General features: G+C 41.0%; 1 protein-coding gene across 2 annotated transcripts in view; it reads right to left on the reverse strand.

Annotated features, from left to right (window-relative positions):
• Positions 1 to 4,957: 4,957 nt before the first annotated feature.
• Positions 4,958 to 12,293, reverse strand: part of Gkap1 (G kinase anchoring protein 1) — a 36,470-nt gene continuing 29,134 nt past the window's right edge. For both annotated transcript variants that reach the window (XM_027409724.2, XM_027409725.2), the window contains exons 8-12: positions 10,695 to 10,796; positions 9,366 to 9,429; positions 8,043 to 8,113; positions 7,548 to 7,625; positions 4,958 to 5,272 (exon numbers count right to left, since the gene is read on the reverse strand). In XM_027409724.2, coding sequence (XP_027265525.1) covers positions 5,225 to 5,272; positions 7,548 to 7,625; positions 8,043 to 8,113; positions 9,366 to 9,429; positions 10,695 to 10,796 — 363 coding nt within the window. In that variant the 3' untranslated portion in view covers positions 4,958 to 5,224. The remainder of the gene's footprint in view (positions 5,273 to 7,547; positions 7,626 to 8,042; positions 8,114 to 9,365; positions 9,430 to 10,694; positions 10,797 to 12,293) is intronic.

Below are 12,293 nucleotides of genomic sequence, written 5' to 3' on the forward strand. Positions count from 1 at the left end.
TCTCTCTTAATTAGTCCATTTCTAATAAACTATGTATTTCCACATGGTCTTATTTTACCAGACAATATCCAGAATCCTGTCTTCCTGGTACTACATGGCCTCTCCTCTCTCCTCTACCCAGAATTCTCCTGACTTGTAGCCCCGCCTACACTTCTTATCTGGATACTGGCCAATCAGAGTTCTATTCATCAACCAATAAGAGAAACATATATACAGAAGGACTTTCCCCATCAGAGGAAAATAACCCCCTTTTGCTGCTTTTGTTTTCAGACACAGCTGTCCTGGAACTCGCTCTGCAGACCAGGCTGGCCTCGAACTCAAAGATCCTCCTGCCTCTGCCTCCCCAGTGCTGGGATTAAAGGCATGCACCACCACTGCCTGGCTTAAGCTTTTCTTTTCTTTCTTCTTTTTGTAGTTTTTTTCTTTAAAAATTTTATTGTATAAATGAATTGTTCATGGTATTAAAAAGAACATTTTCTTTTTTTTAAGATTTTATTTATTATGTATACAACATTCTGCATCCATGTATATCTGCACACCAGAAGAGGGCACCAGATCTCCTAACGGATGGTTGTGAGCCACCATGTGGTTGCTGGGAATTGAACTCAGAACCTCTGGAAGAACAGTTAGTGCTCTTAACCTCTGAGCCATCTCTCCAGACCCCCTACCTTAGTTTTCATGTTCCTGTTTCTCTTGTCTACCTGGAAGTCCCTTTTGCTGTAGACATTTTTCAGTCTATATTCATGCCATACACACATGGTTTTAGACATCTAAAATCTAGGAACAACAAATAAGGAAAACATACACTATTTGCCATTCTGAGACTGGCTTAATTTATATGATTATTTTGGGTTACACTCATTTTGCTGAAAACGTGACTTTATTCTGCTTTGTGGCAGAACACACAGGCCTATCTCACACTCCTCTGCTGTTGGGCACCTAGGTTGGTTCCTAATTAGACACTGTGGTACTTCAATAGGCATTGACTCTCAAGTAACTCGTGAGATCCTGACTTGGGCCCCCCCAGTAGTACTGTTAGCTGGGTCATATAGTGGATGACTATTGTCAGGAACCTGCACAATCATGTCCATGCTGGCCGTGCCAGTTCACACCCCCGGCATCGTGTAAGGGTCCCTTGGTCCACATTGTCACCAATGTGTATTTTCCCTTTTTGGTTAGTTTTTACTTTTGGAAAATGTGTATTATATTAACATCATTGGACCTCCCCCTCCTGTGCCCAGGTTCTGTCCTCTTGTTTTCTTTCTTTCCTTCTTTTTAAACCATGCAACAAAACCTAACAGAGGTTCAGCTATTACTGAAACTTGTAATTTCTAAACTCAAATTGGGGTGAATGGCTATAGTGTGGAGTAATGCCATGATTGCCCATTGGGAATGCAGAGTGAAGAATAGCCACCCCTCAGGTGGAGGACCAGGGGCAGGGGTGTCTCTTTCTGGATGTTGATAATCAGAAAGAGTATGACCACCTTCCAGTTACTTACCTGCAGAGGTGAGTCACTGCTGGATGGGGGGCAGTGATGCCCTCTTTGTCCTGGATCTTGTCCTTCACTTGGTGTCACTGGGTTCCACCTCTAAGGTGATGATGGTCTTGCTGGTCAGGGACTTCATGAGGATTTGCATTTTGACCTATTAATGTGATGAAACCACAAACCCACAAGAGTGTAAACGCACCTAGACACAAGGACCACTGAACTAGACAAAGCCTCTCGTCACTCGTATTGTTTTCTTAATGACTGCCACAATGGCTGGGGTGAAATGAAAATTCAGTGTAGCTTAATTTGCCTTAAGGTACTTTTTAAACTTTTTAAAAATTATTTTTAATTATGTGTATTTGTGTGTCTGCATCTGGCCTTTTGGATTTTTTTGAAAAACTGTTCACTAGCACATTTCTTTTGAGTGGTTGTGTTTCTTTAGATTTTGAGTTCTGTGAATAATCTAGATAGTTATCCTGTCAAACAAACATATTCTCATTCAGTGGGCTGTCTCTTCACAGTGGCTTCCTTTTCTGTGCAGATTTTTAGCGAGTGAGGTCCTGTTTGCCAGCAGATGGTCTCATTTCCTGAACAATTGAATACTGTTCAGAAAGTCCTTGCTTATGATTCTGTTTATTTTCTTCCTGTAACAGCTTCAGCTCAAGGACTTACATTAAGGTTTCTGAAGCATTTGGTGTTGATGTTTTAGAAGGGGCAAGAGGTAGGGATCTAGGTTTGTTTCCTCTGTGGGTATCGAGTTTTCTCAGCAATGCTTGTTGAAAAGGTTGTCTTTTCTGCAATGTCTATTTTAGCCTCTTTCTCAAAAATGTGGTGGCTGTGCTGTGTGGGTTGGCGCCTGTGTCCTCTGTTTTACTCTACAGATCTAGCTGTCTGTTTTGACAGTATCGTGCTCTTGCTTTGGAAGCTATCTAGTATAATAAGGAATAAGAGAATGCCCACACAATCAGCCCTGCTTGAGCCATTCCAGGGTCTTTTATGCTTCCATGTGAATTTAACATGATTATTTTGTTTTTGTGAAGAATGGTACTGCAATTTTCATGGGATCACACTGGATCTGCAGGTTGCCTTTTCACACTGTTCATATTCAAACTCTTAAACATGGGAGGTCATTCAAGTCTTTCACCTTATTGGTTAGGTTTATTTCTAGGTGTTTGTTTTTTTCAGTTGTGAAGAGAACGCCCTCCGCGATTTCTTTCTCAGCAATGGTTGTTACTGGTATAATAGGAAGGCTACTGAGTTTTGTTAGTTTTGTGTCCTCTTTTCCTATGTGTATTCTGAGGATTGAACTTGGGCCAGCAGATTTGACAGCAAGTTCCTTTATCTGCTGAGCCATCTCGATGGCCTATAACTCTATAACTCTCTTTTCTCCCTCTCGGCTGATGAGTATCAAAGGCTCAGCTCATTCTCACTTAGGCTGGAGATCTTGTTTTTGTCTCTGAAACATTTTCTTTCTCACTATTCATTTTCCTGCCTTGAGACAGAATCTCTATTACATAGCCCTGGCTGTCCTGGAACTAGCTATGTAGACCAGGCTGGCTTTGAATTCACAGCGCCCCACCTGCCTCTGAGCACCCAACTGCTGGAATTAAAGGCTTGTGTCACCACACCTGCCCTAAACTCAATTTCCTGAAGATCAGAGTGAGGAGCTAGTCACTAGTTAACCCTAGAGGTCTGTACAGGCAGCCGGGAAGTGATAAGGTGGGAGGAGGAGACAGGAAGTAGAGGAGGAGAGGCATGACTGTGGTTAGCTCTTTTATCTCTCTCATATTTCAGCTTTCACTCCTAATATCTGACTCTGACTTTCTATTATTAAGACCTATTAGAACTCATGCTACATTTTGGCACCCAATGTAGGTCACAAATTCATGAAAAAGCTGCTTGCCTGTTGCTTTGCAGCTACCGGCACAGGCCTGAGCTGCACGTGGGTCCCACCTTATCACTTCCTCCCTCTGCCTAGCCATATCACTTCCTGTCTGTCTGTACAGACCTCCAGTCCTCTATAGCTAACTAGTGGCTAACTCCGAATTCTGATCTTCAGGCAAGCTTCATTTGTTAGAGTATAAACAAGATATCACCACATTTTTCCTTCACTTATCAAATGATGTTAATTTCTTAATTTCAAGCTCAAGATGGACTGCCAGCTATCTTCACTCTGCTTTTCTAATTACTACCCTGTGTAAACATCCATGCTTTGTCAAAATGAAGGCCATCTGGGCAGCCAGGGTAACTCAGTAGTGTTTCCTGCTTACCCCGGGGTGTGTGTGAGGCCCTGGGCTGGACTTAAGGCGTCTACTTTTCCACCATGCTTTGCTTATTGTTTCTTCTTTTAGCCTCAGTTCTATTTCCCTTTCCTGCCTGAATATCCCCTTTATCAATTAAACACTGCTTTAGCATCTACTCTATGCCTCACGACAGACTAGCACCAAGCATACAAGGACTGGAAAATCACAGCTCTTTGCAAGGTTCATATAACCAGATGGAAGAAGTCAGAAAAGGAGACGCAATAATGACAGCTCATCTCATTTCTGTTGTTTGTTTCTCAAAAACTGTCCAGAAATAGAGCCACTAAGTGGTTCAGGGGTGAGGGTGCTTGCCCTCAAGCTTGACACCCTGAGTCTGAGAGCCAGGACCCAGATGGCAGGAGGAAGAGTTACTGTCTGTGTTCTCTGATGTCTTCACATGTGCTATAGAACACGCATCACTCAGTACATTAGAAAAATAAAATAAAAAGACTGTCAAAAAAGGAACCTTGGAGGCTAGAGAGGTGACTTAGTGATTAACAGCACTTGTGGCTCTCGCAGAAAAACTTAATTCTGTTCCCAGGACCTACGTAGTGGCTTACAGGCATCCCTAACTCCATTTTCAGGGAATCTGATGCCCTCTCCGGCCTCCATGGGTGCCAGGAACGCACGCGCACACACGCACACACATATGGAGTATTTCAGTAATATTGACTCAAGAGGCCAAGGTCAGTGTTCATGTATTCACTTCTGATATCACACACTGCTTTAGCCACTCAGCAATCTATTTCAAAGGACAGACACTATTTTAATGACTCATAATTGAGCCCCATTAGCAGCTGACTATTCTAGCGATTTCACAGCGGTTGCTCTCCCCTCACTGAGACCCTCAGTGTTGCTGTCTAGTTCTCACTGCAGCGAGGCCAGGCTACTAGTTAAGCACATCTAGTCCAGATTTTATCCCTTCTGCCAGAATGCTTCTCAACAAATCCACAGGAAAAATTCTCCCTAAACATCATCTCTCGTAAGCTCTCTCAGCTAACATGCGGTGGGAACGTGTGGTGATTATTTTTCCCTCTTACTTCGCTCACCACCAATTGCACTCTTTCTACTCACTTGCTCTCCTCGAGGGCTTAGCACACAGAGTTGTTGGAAACTAAGCAATGACAATGGCACACTGTTCAGGAGCCTTTAAAGATCAGGCAGTTTAGTGGAAGAGTAAATTAATTTTATTGACTGATGAAAAACTAAAGTCATAAGAAGTTTGGACAGAAAACAATAATCAAGTCCTGCTGGTATTCTATATTTTCTTTTAAGCCAAAAGAACATAAAATTGTAGACTATGAGTGAGCTAGTTGCTTTTAGTTCCTTCAACAAAAACTGCACAATTCAGCAGTTGCACAGAATTAAATATACACATTTCTGCAAAGTTCTGAAAGTCCTGTGTGCTGATCTCAAAGGCTGCTGTAGTAATCACCTACACTGGTCAGACTCAGGGTTCCTTTTCCCTTTTCTGCCGCTCTGCAAGGAAAAACAGCACATTATTTTAGACATACACACCAGCTCAGCATTTTTAGTTTATAAGTACACAAAATCAAAACATAGCCAGGTATTCTATCGGCTGCTTGCACAGTTACTTTTACAAATGCTAAATAAAGCAAAAGTATTTCTATAGAGATCTGTTTAGGCTGATTAAGTAAGACCACAATTATATCTCATGTTTTCAGAGTTCACTTTGTCTTAAATACTTTAAAAAGTAAAAAATGAAGTTCATTCATTTCATATAATCAGCAAATTTGGTAATTCAGTTAATTACTTTGTTGGTAATTTAATTTATAGTTTATGTATGTATAGTTTTATTCTTACTAGTTTTAGAATTTAAATTTTTTTTAATTTATTTTTATTTTCTGTATATGGGTGTTTTGCCTGCACATATGTCTGTGTACTACTTTAACACCTGGTTCCCAGGGAGGACAAATGACAGTGTCAGATCTCCTAAAGCTAAAGTTACAGAAGGTTGTGAGCTGCCATGTGGGTGCTGGGAATTGAACCCAGGTCCTCTGGAAGAGCAGTCAGTGCTCTTAACTGCTGAGCCAACTCTTCAGCCCCAGCATTAGAAATTTGACTTTCAGGCTGGGACTGAGGGCAAAACTCCCACACACATAAAATAAAAATAAATACTTAAAAGTCTAAGAATATCGGCAGTGGTGGTACACGCCTTTAATCCCAGCACTCTCGAGGCAGAGGCAGGCGGATCCCTGTGAGTTTGAAGCCAGTTTGGTCTATAGAGCTAGATCCAGAACAGTCAGGGCTACACAGAGAAACCCTGTCTCAAAATAACAAAAAAGTCTAGGAATATGCTAACGGTGCATTTCTCGGCTGCATCAGGGCATGTCAGGCCAGGCTCATCTGAAAGGGCAGTGGCTTCTCTTCATCTCCTTCACCCTTTGCCTACAGCTTCCCTTTGAAATCAAATACACCAATCTTCTAAATTAAAAGACAACCCCAAAACTCCTAAATATATGAACACTGTTCTTCACTCCTGATTACACGGAAGGGCCAAAAAGATTTATTCATTTAGGGAAAAAATGTACTGATTTTGTGGGAAATGAAATGTGAAATAGCATGTATTTAAAAAGATTTAGTACCTATTAGTAGGAAAATAAAAATATGTTTAGGAAACACTCTTTTAAGGCAAATAGCCACTATGTTTAGGCCCTACTGTTGTGTACCCTAAAATTCTTATCATGTTTCTCAATCAAAGAATATCCAGTAACACAACTGGGGTAAGCACCATGTCTACGGTACCGCCAATGTGAAAAAATCCAATGAGATTAAAACAAAAAAACCCAATTAACAGACATACAAGGACTGCTTTCAACATCTCATTGTGATCAGCTTGGCCTTGAACTCAGAGAGAAACACCTGCCTCTGCCTCCCGAGTGCTGGGATTAAAGGTGTGCGCCACCTTGCCAGGCTTGATTACTTTTTATAATCTCTATGCCTCCAGTGGCTTTTAAGTCTTTTTTTTTTTTAACCCTGATTTCACATCGGTGATTTACATGTATTTGTGTAAGTATGTAAAAACCATCTGACACATTGCTTAATGGAAAATACTGATTACTCTCAATGTTTCATACAAGAAAAAAGAGCTACATTATCTTCCTAAGCCTAGCAAAATCTAAAATATCATCAAAATAATAATGAATGCAAAGAACATCAACAGATAGAAAAATCACTGGGTGAAAGGTCACATAATCTCAAAGTGTCAATCTTTACATCCAAGTCCTCAACTGCGTAAGCTGTGGCGTATGTCATCTTGTGCCTTCCTGTTACGTAATTAACAGCACATATTATTTACCCGACTCTAATGCATTTCTTGAATCACTTTAGTTATTGTTGTGCATACCAATATCTAGAGTTACTTTTATATTTCTGAACATGTACATGATCTGGCCAGTAACAGAAGCATTACCATGGAGAGATAGGTAACTTAGCGGTGAAGAGTGCTTGCTCTTCCAGAGGACCTGAGTTCAGTTCCCAGCCCAGGTCAGGAGGCTCACAAGTATTGCCAACCCCAGCTTCAGGGGATCCAGCACACTCTAAGGCCTCCACATGCAGCTCCCATACACACAAACTCAAACACATAAATAAAAATAAATTTATTATTTTTACAAAATCATTAATATATCTGGTGAATAAATTTTTGCTTAAAAATAAAATAGCACATTTATTCTTACATTGTATCTTATCCAAATGTAGCTATAAAGATAATTTCAAAATTATAAAAACATACCTGGTATTTGGCTAATTCTGCCTGTAATACTTTCACTTTAGATCTTTCTTGTTCCAATGCGGCATGAAGTGAACTCACCTATAACCAAACAACCAGTAAGAAAACCCTCTTTGCCTTTTTGGGCATGCATATTAATTCTGAACATATCCAGTGTGCTAAACTCTGACTCTTTGCATGGTTCCCATGAGACTCTCAGGTGAGCATCAGACAGGAGCTCCTGCTCACAGTCAAGAGAAAACCACGCCAGGAACAAGGTAAGCTCTGCCTGCTGTGGGTGTTCATGTCCACTAACCCACACCCTACTTCAGACTGTTTAGGACACACCACCATCTGTAATGGACAGGCTCAAACGCTCCTTGCTGATACACAATAGTCATGAGTACTTTCTGTTGCTTTCCCGCCTGCTTAGTGGGCAGTGTTTCTATTCTGTGGGGCATAACAATTAAGACCTCAGAACAGACACGGAAAGCAGTGCACAGGCCCCGAGCTCCTCACCTGGACTGTCAGCTCATTCTTGATGCTCTGTGACTCATCCACTTGCAGAAGTATCTCTGCCTTGTCTTTCACTGAGGGAAGGAAAACAGCAGAGTCACTGTTGCAGTCACTCCAGTGCTGAGCGGGACAGACTTCAGGACAATGCCGTCACAAGAGTGCATGCTCTTTTGGAGCCTGACTCGTCTTATTTCTCACTAGAGAATTCTGGTCACTATTACTGCAACACGTTTAAATTTTTCTGTGGTGTTGAAATACTAGCTGCATAGATATGATGATTAATTTTTCAATTTACAGTAACTAGGACAGGTATATATATATATAAGAAAACAAAAAATTACAAGGAAAAAAACTATAATCTTGGATATTTATCTGTGTATTAGGTCATGTTACTTCTTATACTTTTTGTTACACTTATTTATTTACTTCTCTGTGTGTGTGACAGGATAACTTGTCACAGTCAGTTCTTTCATTCCATCACAGAAGTTCCAGGGCTCAAACTCAGCTCAGCTTTACCTGCTGAGCCATCATTTTACTTCACAGCCCAGGCTGGCCCCTGGACTTCTGATCCTCTTGCCTCCATTTCCAAGGTTCTGGGATTACAGACACAAACCATTACACCTGGCTTCTTGGCTAATCTTAAAAAGCATAAAGCAGGGCTAGAGAGATGGCTCAGGTGTTAAGAGCACTGACTGCTCTTCCAGAGGACCCAGGTTCAACTCCCAACACCCACATGGCAGCTCACAACTGTCTGTAACTCCAGTTCCAGGGGATCTAATACCTTCACACCAATGCACATAAAATAAAGTTAAATAAATTTAAAAAAAAGCATAAAGCCAGGTGCTGTAAGAGGCCTGTGATAATATTACAAGAAACTGTCCAACTTGTATCACTCTGGGAAATTGTGTGTGTATGTGTGTGTGTGTTGATAATACATGAAACTTGACCATTTCTCTTCAGATATTAAGACTGCCTTTAATTCTAAAACATACACAAAGGCTGAGCGTGGTGCACAGCCCTCTAACCCAAGCACTTAAAGGCAGAGGCAAGTCGGGTAGACACAGCAAGTTTCAGGGCAGTCAGAGCTACACAGAGCTGCACCTATCTCAAAGAAACAAACAAAACCAGGGAGCAGTGGCTGCTGTTATGGGGACCCGGGTTCAGCTCCCAGCAACCACATGGTGGCTCACAACCCAACGTTGTGATTCCACTTCCAGAGAACCTATACCCTTCTCTGGTGTCTGTGGGCACCAGGCACACTCACAATGCACATACATACACATAAAATAATTACAAAACAACCCTAACAACACATGAATCACTTACTTTCTCCTTCCTGGAGCATTTTCAACAATTGTCCATTTCTTGCTTTTACTTCTTTATATTTTGCCTAATAATCAAAGAAAAGAGATTTTAACTTTTAGAAATTAACTGATAAATTATGGTCTACTTTTAACTTATTGGGCTGTGCATTCTATATTTGCTTAAAAACATAAATCATTTATGAAATAAATCAAATAGAGGCAGATGTAATCAGGACTACTTAATTAAACTTAAAGGGGAGTCAACAAGCTGGTTTAGAAGGTAAAGTCTGCTAACATGAGTTTGATCCCTGGAACCCACACAAAGGTAGAAGGATAAAATTGGTCCCACAGAGCTGAAATCTATGTGTGTTGTGGTATCTGCACACATACAAATAATGAAATATAAAAAAATTTCAAAGTAGTAGGGGATAAAAGTCAGGAAAAATTAAAATTTCCTGATGGATTTTTCTTTCTTCCCAAATAAAAACTTTAATTCCAACTAATTTCAATAAAAAAATCAAAAGAAAATGGCTCGCAGCATTTTACTGGACTGCCTTGCAAGTTTTACCAGAATTCCCCGAGTCTGTTCTACAACCAATACTGTTAGATAGAGAACTAGTGGCACTACTGGACTTTTTCAGTTCCTTTTCCCAAATGCCTTGGTTCTTCTAATCCTAATCAACAATACACTATACATTCATGAATAAGAGGCACTGTGTTCCCAAATGGACCATTTGAATTTTTGATAAATGTCTCCCCAAATGGTCTTCACTGAACATGTTTCTTTTAGTACTCTGAAATACTTTCAGACACTAATAAGCAATTAGTGAAAACAATATATATTAAATGTTGTAAAAAGATAAAAGCCTAAAAATGTTTGTGTAAAAAAGTTGTCATTTTTCCTCTCAGCATGTACCAGGTTTCATTTTATTTCTACAGTGCTGGGGTCCAACTTAGGGCCTCACCGAACACACAAAGCAAGCAGCTACCACTGACGATGCCAAAGCCCATTTAAATATAATTTATTTGGGGGGAGGGGCAAGGGTTGAGACAGGGTTTCTCTGTGTAACAGCCCTGGCTGTCTGTAGGCCAGGCTGACCTTGAACTCACAGAGATCCTCCTGCCTCTGCCTCCTTAGTGCTGGGATTAAAGGCGTGGCCACCACCACCTGGCTCACTGAATTTTACAATATATATTTTATAACAAAATTCATACCACTATTTAGACTGTAAGTGAACAGTCAGTTTAATAGAATGAATAACAATGACTATTTCTGGTAACTGAATAAAAACATATAAAAGCCAGAAAAGATAAGTTTCTGATTCTTCTGTGTAAGTGAGCGGACACGCACCTCCCACTGGGTGATGACAGCTTTGAGCTTCTGAATTTCAGCGTCTTTCCTTTCAAGTTCGAGCTTCAGTCTCTCAATTCTCCCATCTTTCAGACCCACTTCCTGAAAAAGAAGAACACTGCTTTTCATCAAGACCGTCCCACCTGTCATTGTTCACAAACGTTTTGTGAAAAAAGAGGAAAAGTAGACTATTTCTTAAGCAATTTTGAATTACTGTATTTCTACCTTTATTCAATTACATGATCCTAGCTATATATAGTGATAGCAAATAGGATTTTTATGACAAGCTGTAAGTATACTCTAGAGCAATATCCAAAAACGGTAATTCTATCCTAGAATAAACACGTGCAGAGGTTCCCTGACACACAGGGTCTCTACCCAGCCCTGGCTGTCCTGGAACTTACTATGTAGACCATGCTAACCTCGAATTCAAGAGACTCCTGCCTCTGCCTCCTGAGTGCTGGGATTAAAGGTGTGTCCATCTGGTTATATTTTCCTAAGAGTAATGCACACAGATGCTCAATGAGTAGTTTCTAGCTGCCAGGGAAAGGGGACTGAGACATTTTTGTCCTTATGAAACTTGTCTAACACAGCATGGGGATTTCACAGAGTGCACATGCTATATAGAAGCAAGGTTTAAGCTGTGAGGTAAACTGTCATACAGTGTTATGGTACAAGAAGACTTGGAGCTGATTGTGGTGAGATGGTGCTAGGGCCAAGGAGGCTAACACCTGAGAATTACTTGAGCCCACAAGTTAAACCCAAGCAAGATAAAGGTCACTCTTCATTTTTCTGAAAACATCTGAAATAACTGTCTGGCCCTGTACCCATCTGACTGTTTAGGAGGTCAGGAGCTTGGGTGCTCCCTGTTGGAAGGGTCTTATGTTTTTGTCCTGTGATTTTCCAATCTGGTGGTTTGAGTATCTTCCCATCTTGGGTGGGGTGGTGGGGTGGTGGATCTTTTTCTTGCCCAGCCTTCTCTTGAAGGCTTGATCCTGGTACACTTACCAAAGCGAAACAAGTTGCCTCTGGGGGTGGCTTCCGCTTCTCTCCTCCCTGACAGGGCTACTCAGGCGACTGTCCTAGCCCCTGTGCTGCCTGTCTGTGTCCCATGCTTTCCAGGGTCCTTTTCTTTATTTTCTGGGTTTCCAAAGCTGTTCCTGTCTCTTTCCTCCCCCCCCCCACTCTGGAACAGAATCTTTTTTCCTTATTCTGCTTTTCTTAAAAGCTTCCTGGCTTACACGGAGGCATTCTCAAGTCTATCATCTTGTATGTAAATCTGATGGTATTACCTATTGTGTGTGATCCATCTCAGCCTCTCACACACTAGGGTTGCAGACCTCAGACACTACATATAGTAATCTCATTAAACTATTACTTAGTGACTTTTCTCAATATACGGTGTATTTTTAAAATTCACTGTGATAATCCATGTTGCTTTCTATAGGTTCAATTCATTCATTTTGACTGACTTTGCTACTATAATCTGACTTTTACACATAAAATCATGTGTAGAATTATTATTCCAGCAGCCAGGCATGGTGGCGCACGTCTTTAATCCCAGCACTTAGGAGGCAGAGGCAGGTGGATCTCTGAGTC

The sequence above is a fragment of the Cricetulus griseus genome, chromosome 3 (genome assembly GCF_003668045.3).
Source record: "Cricetulus griseus strain 17A/GY chromosome 3, alternate assembly CriGri-PICRH-1.0, whole genome shotgun sequence".
NCBI lineage: Eukaryota > Metazoa > Chordata > Mammalia > Rodentia > Cricetidae > Cricetulus > Cricetulus griseus.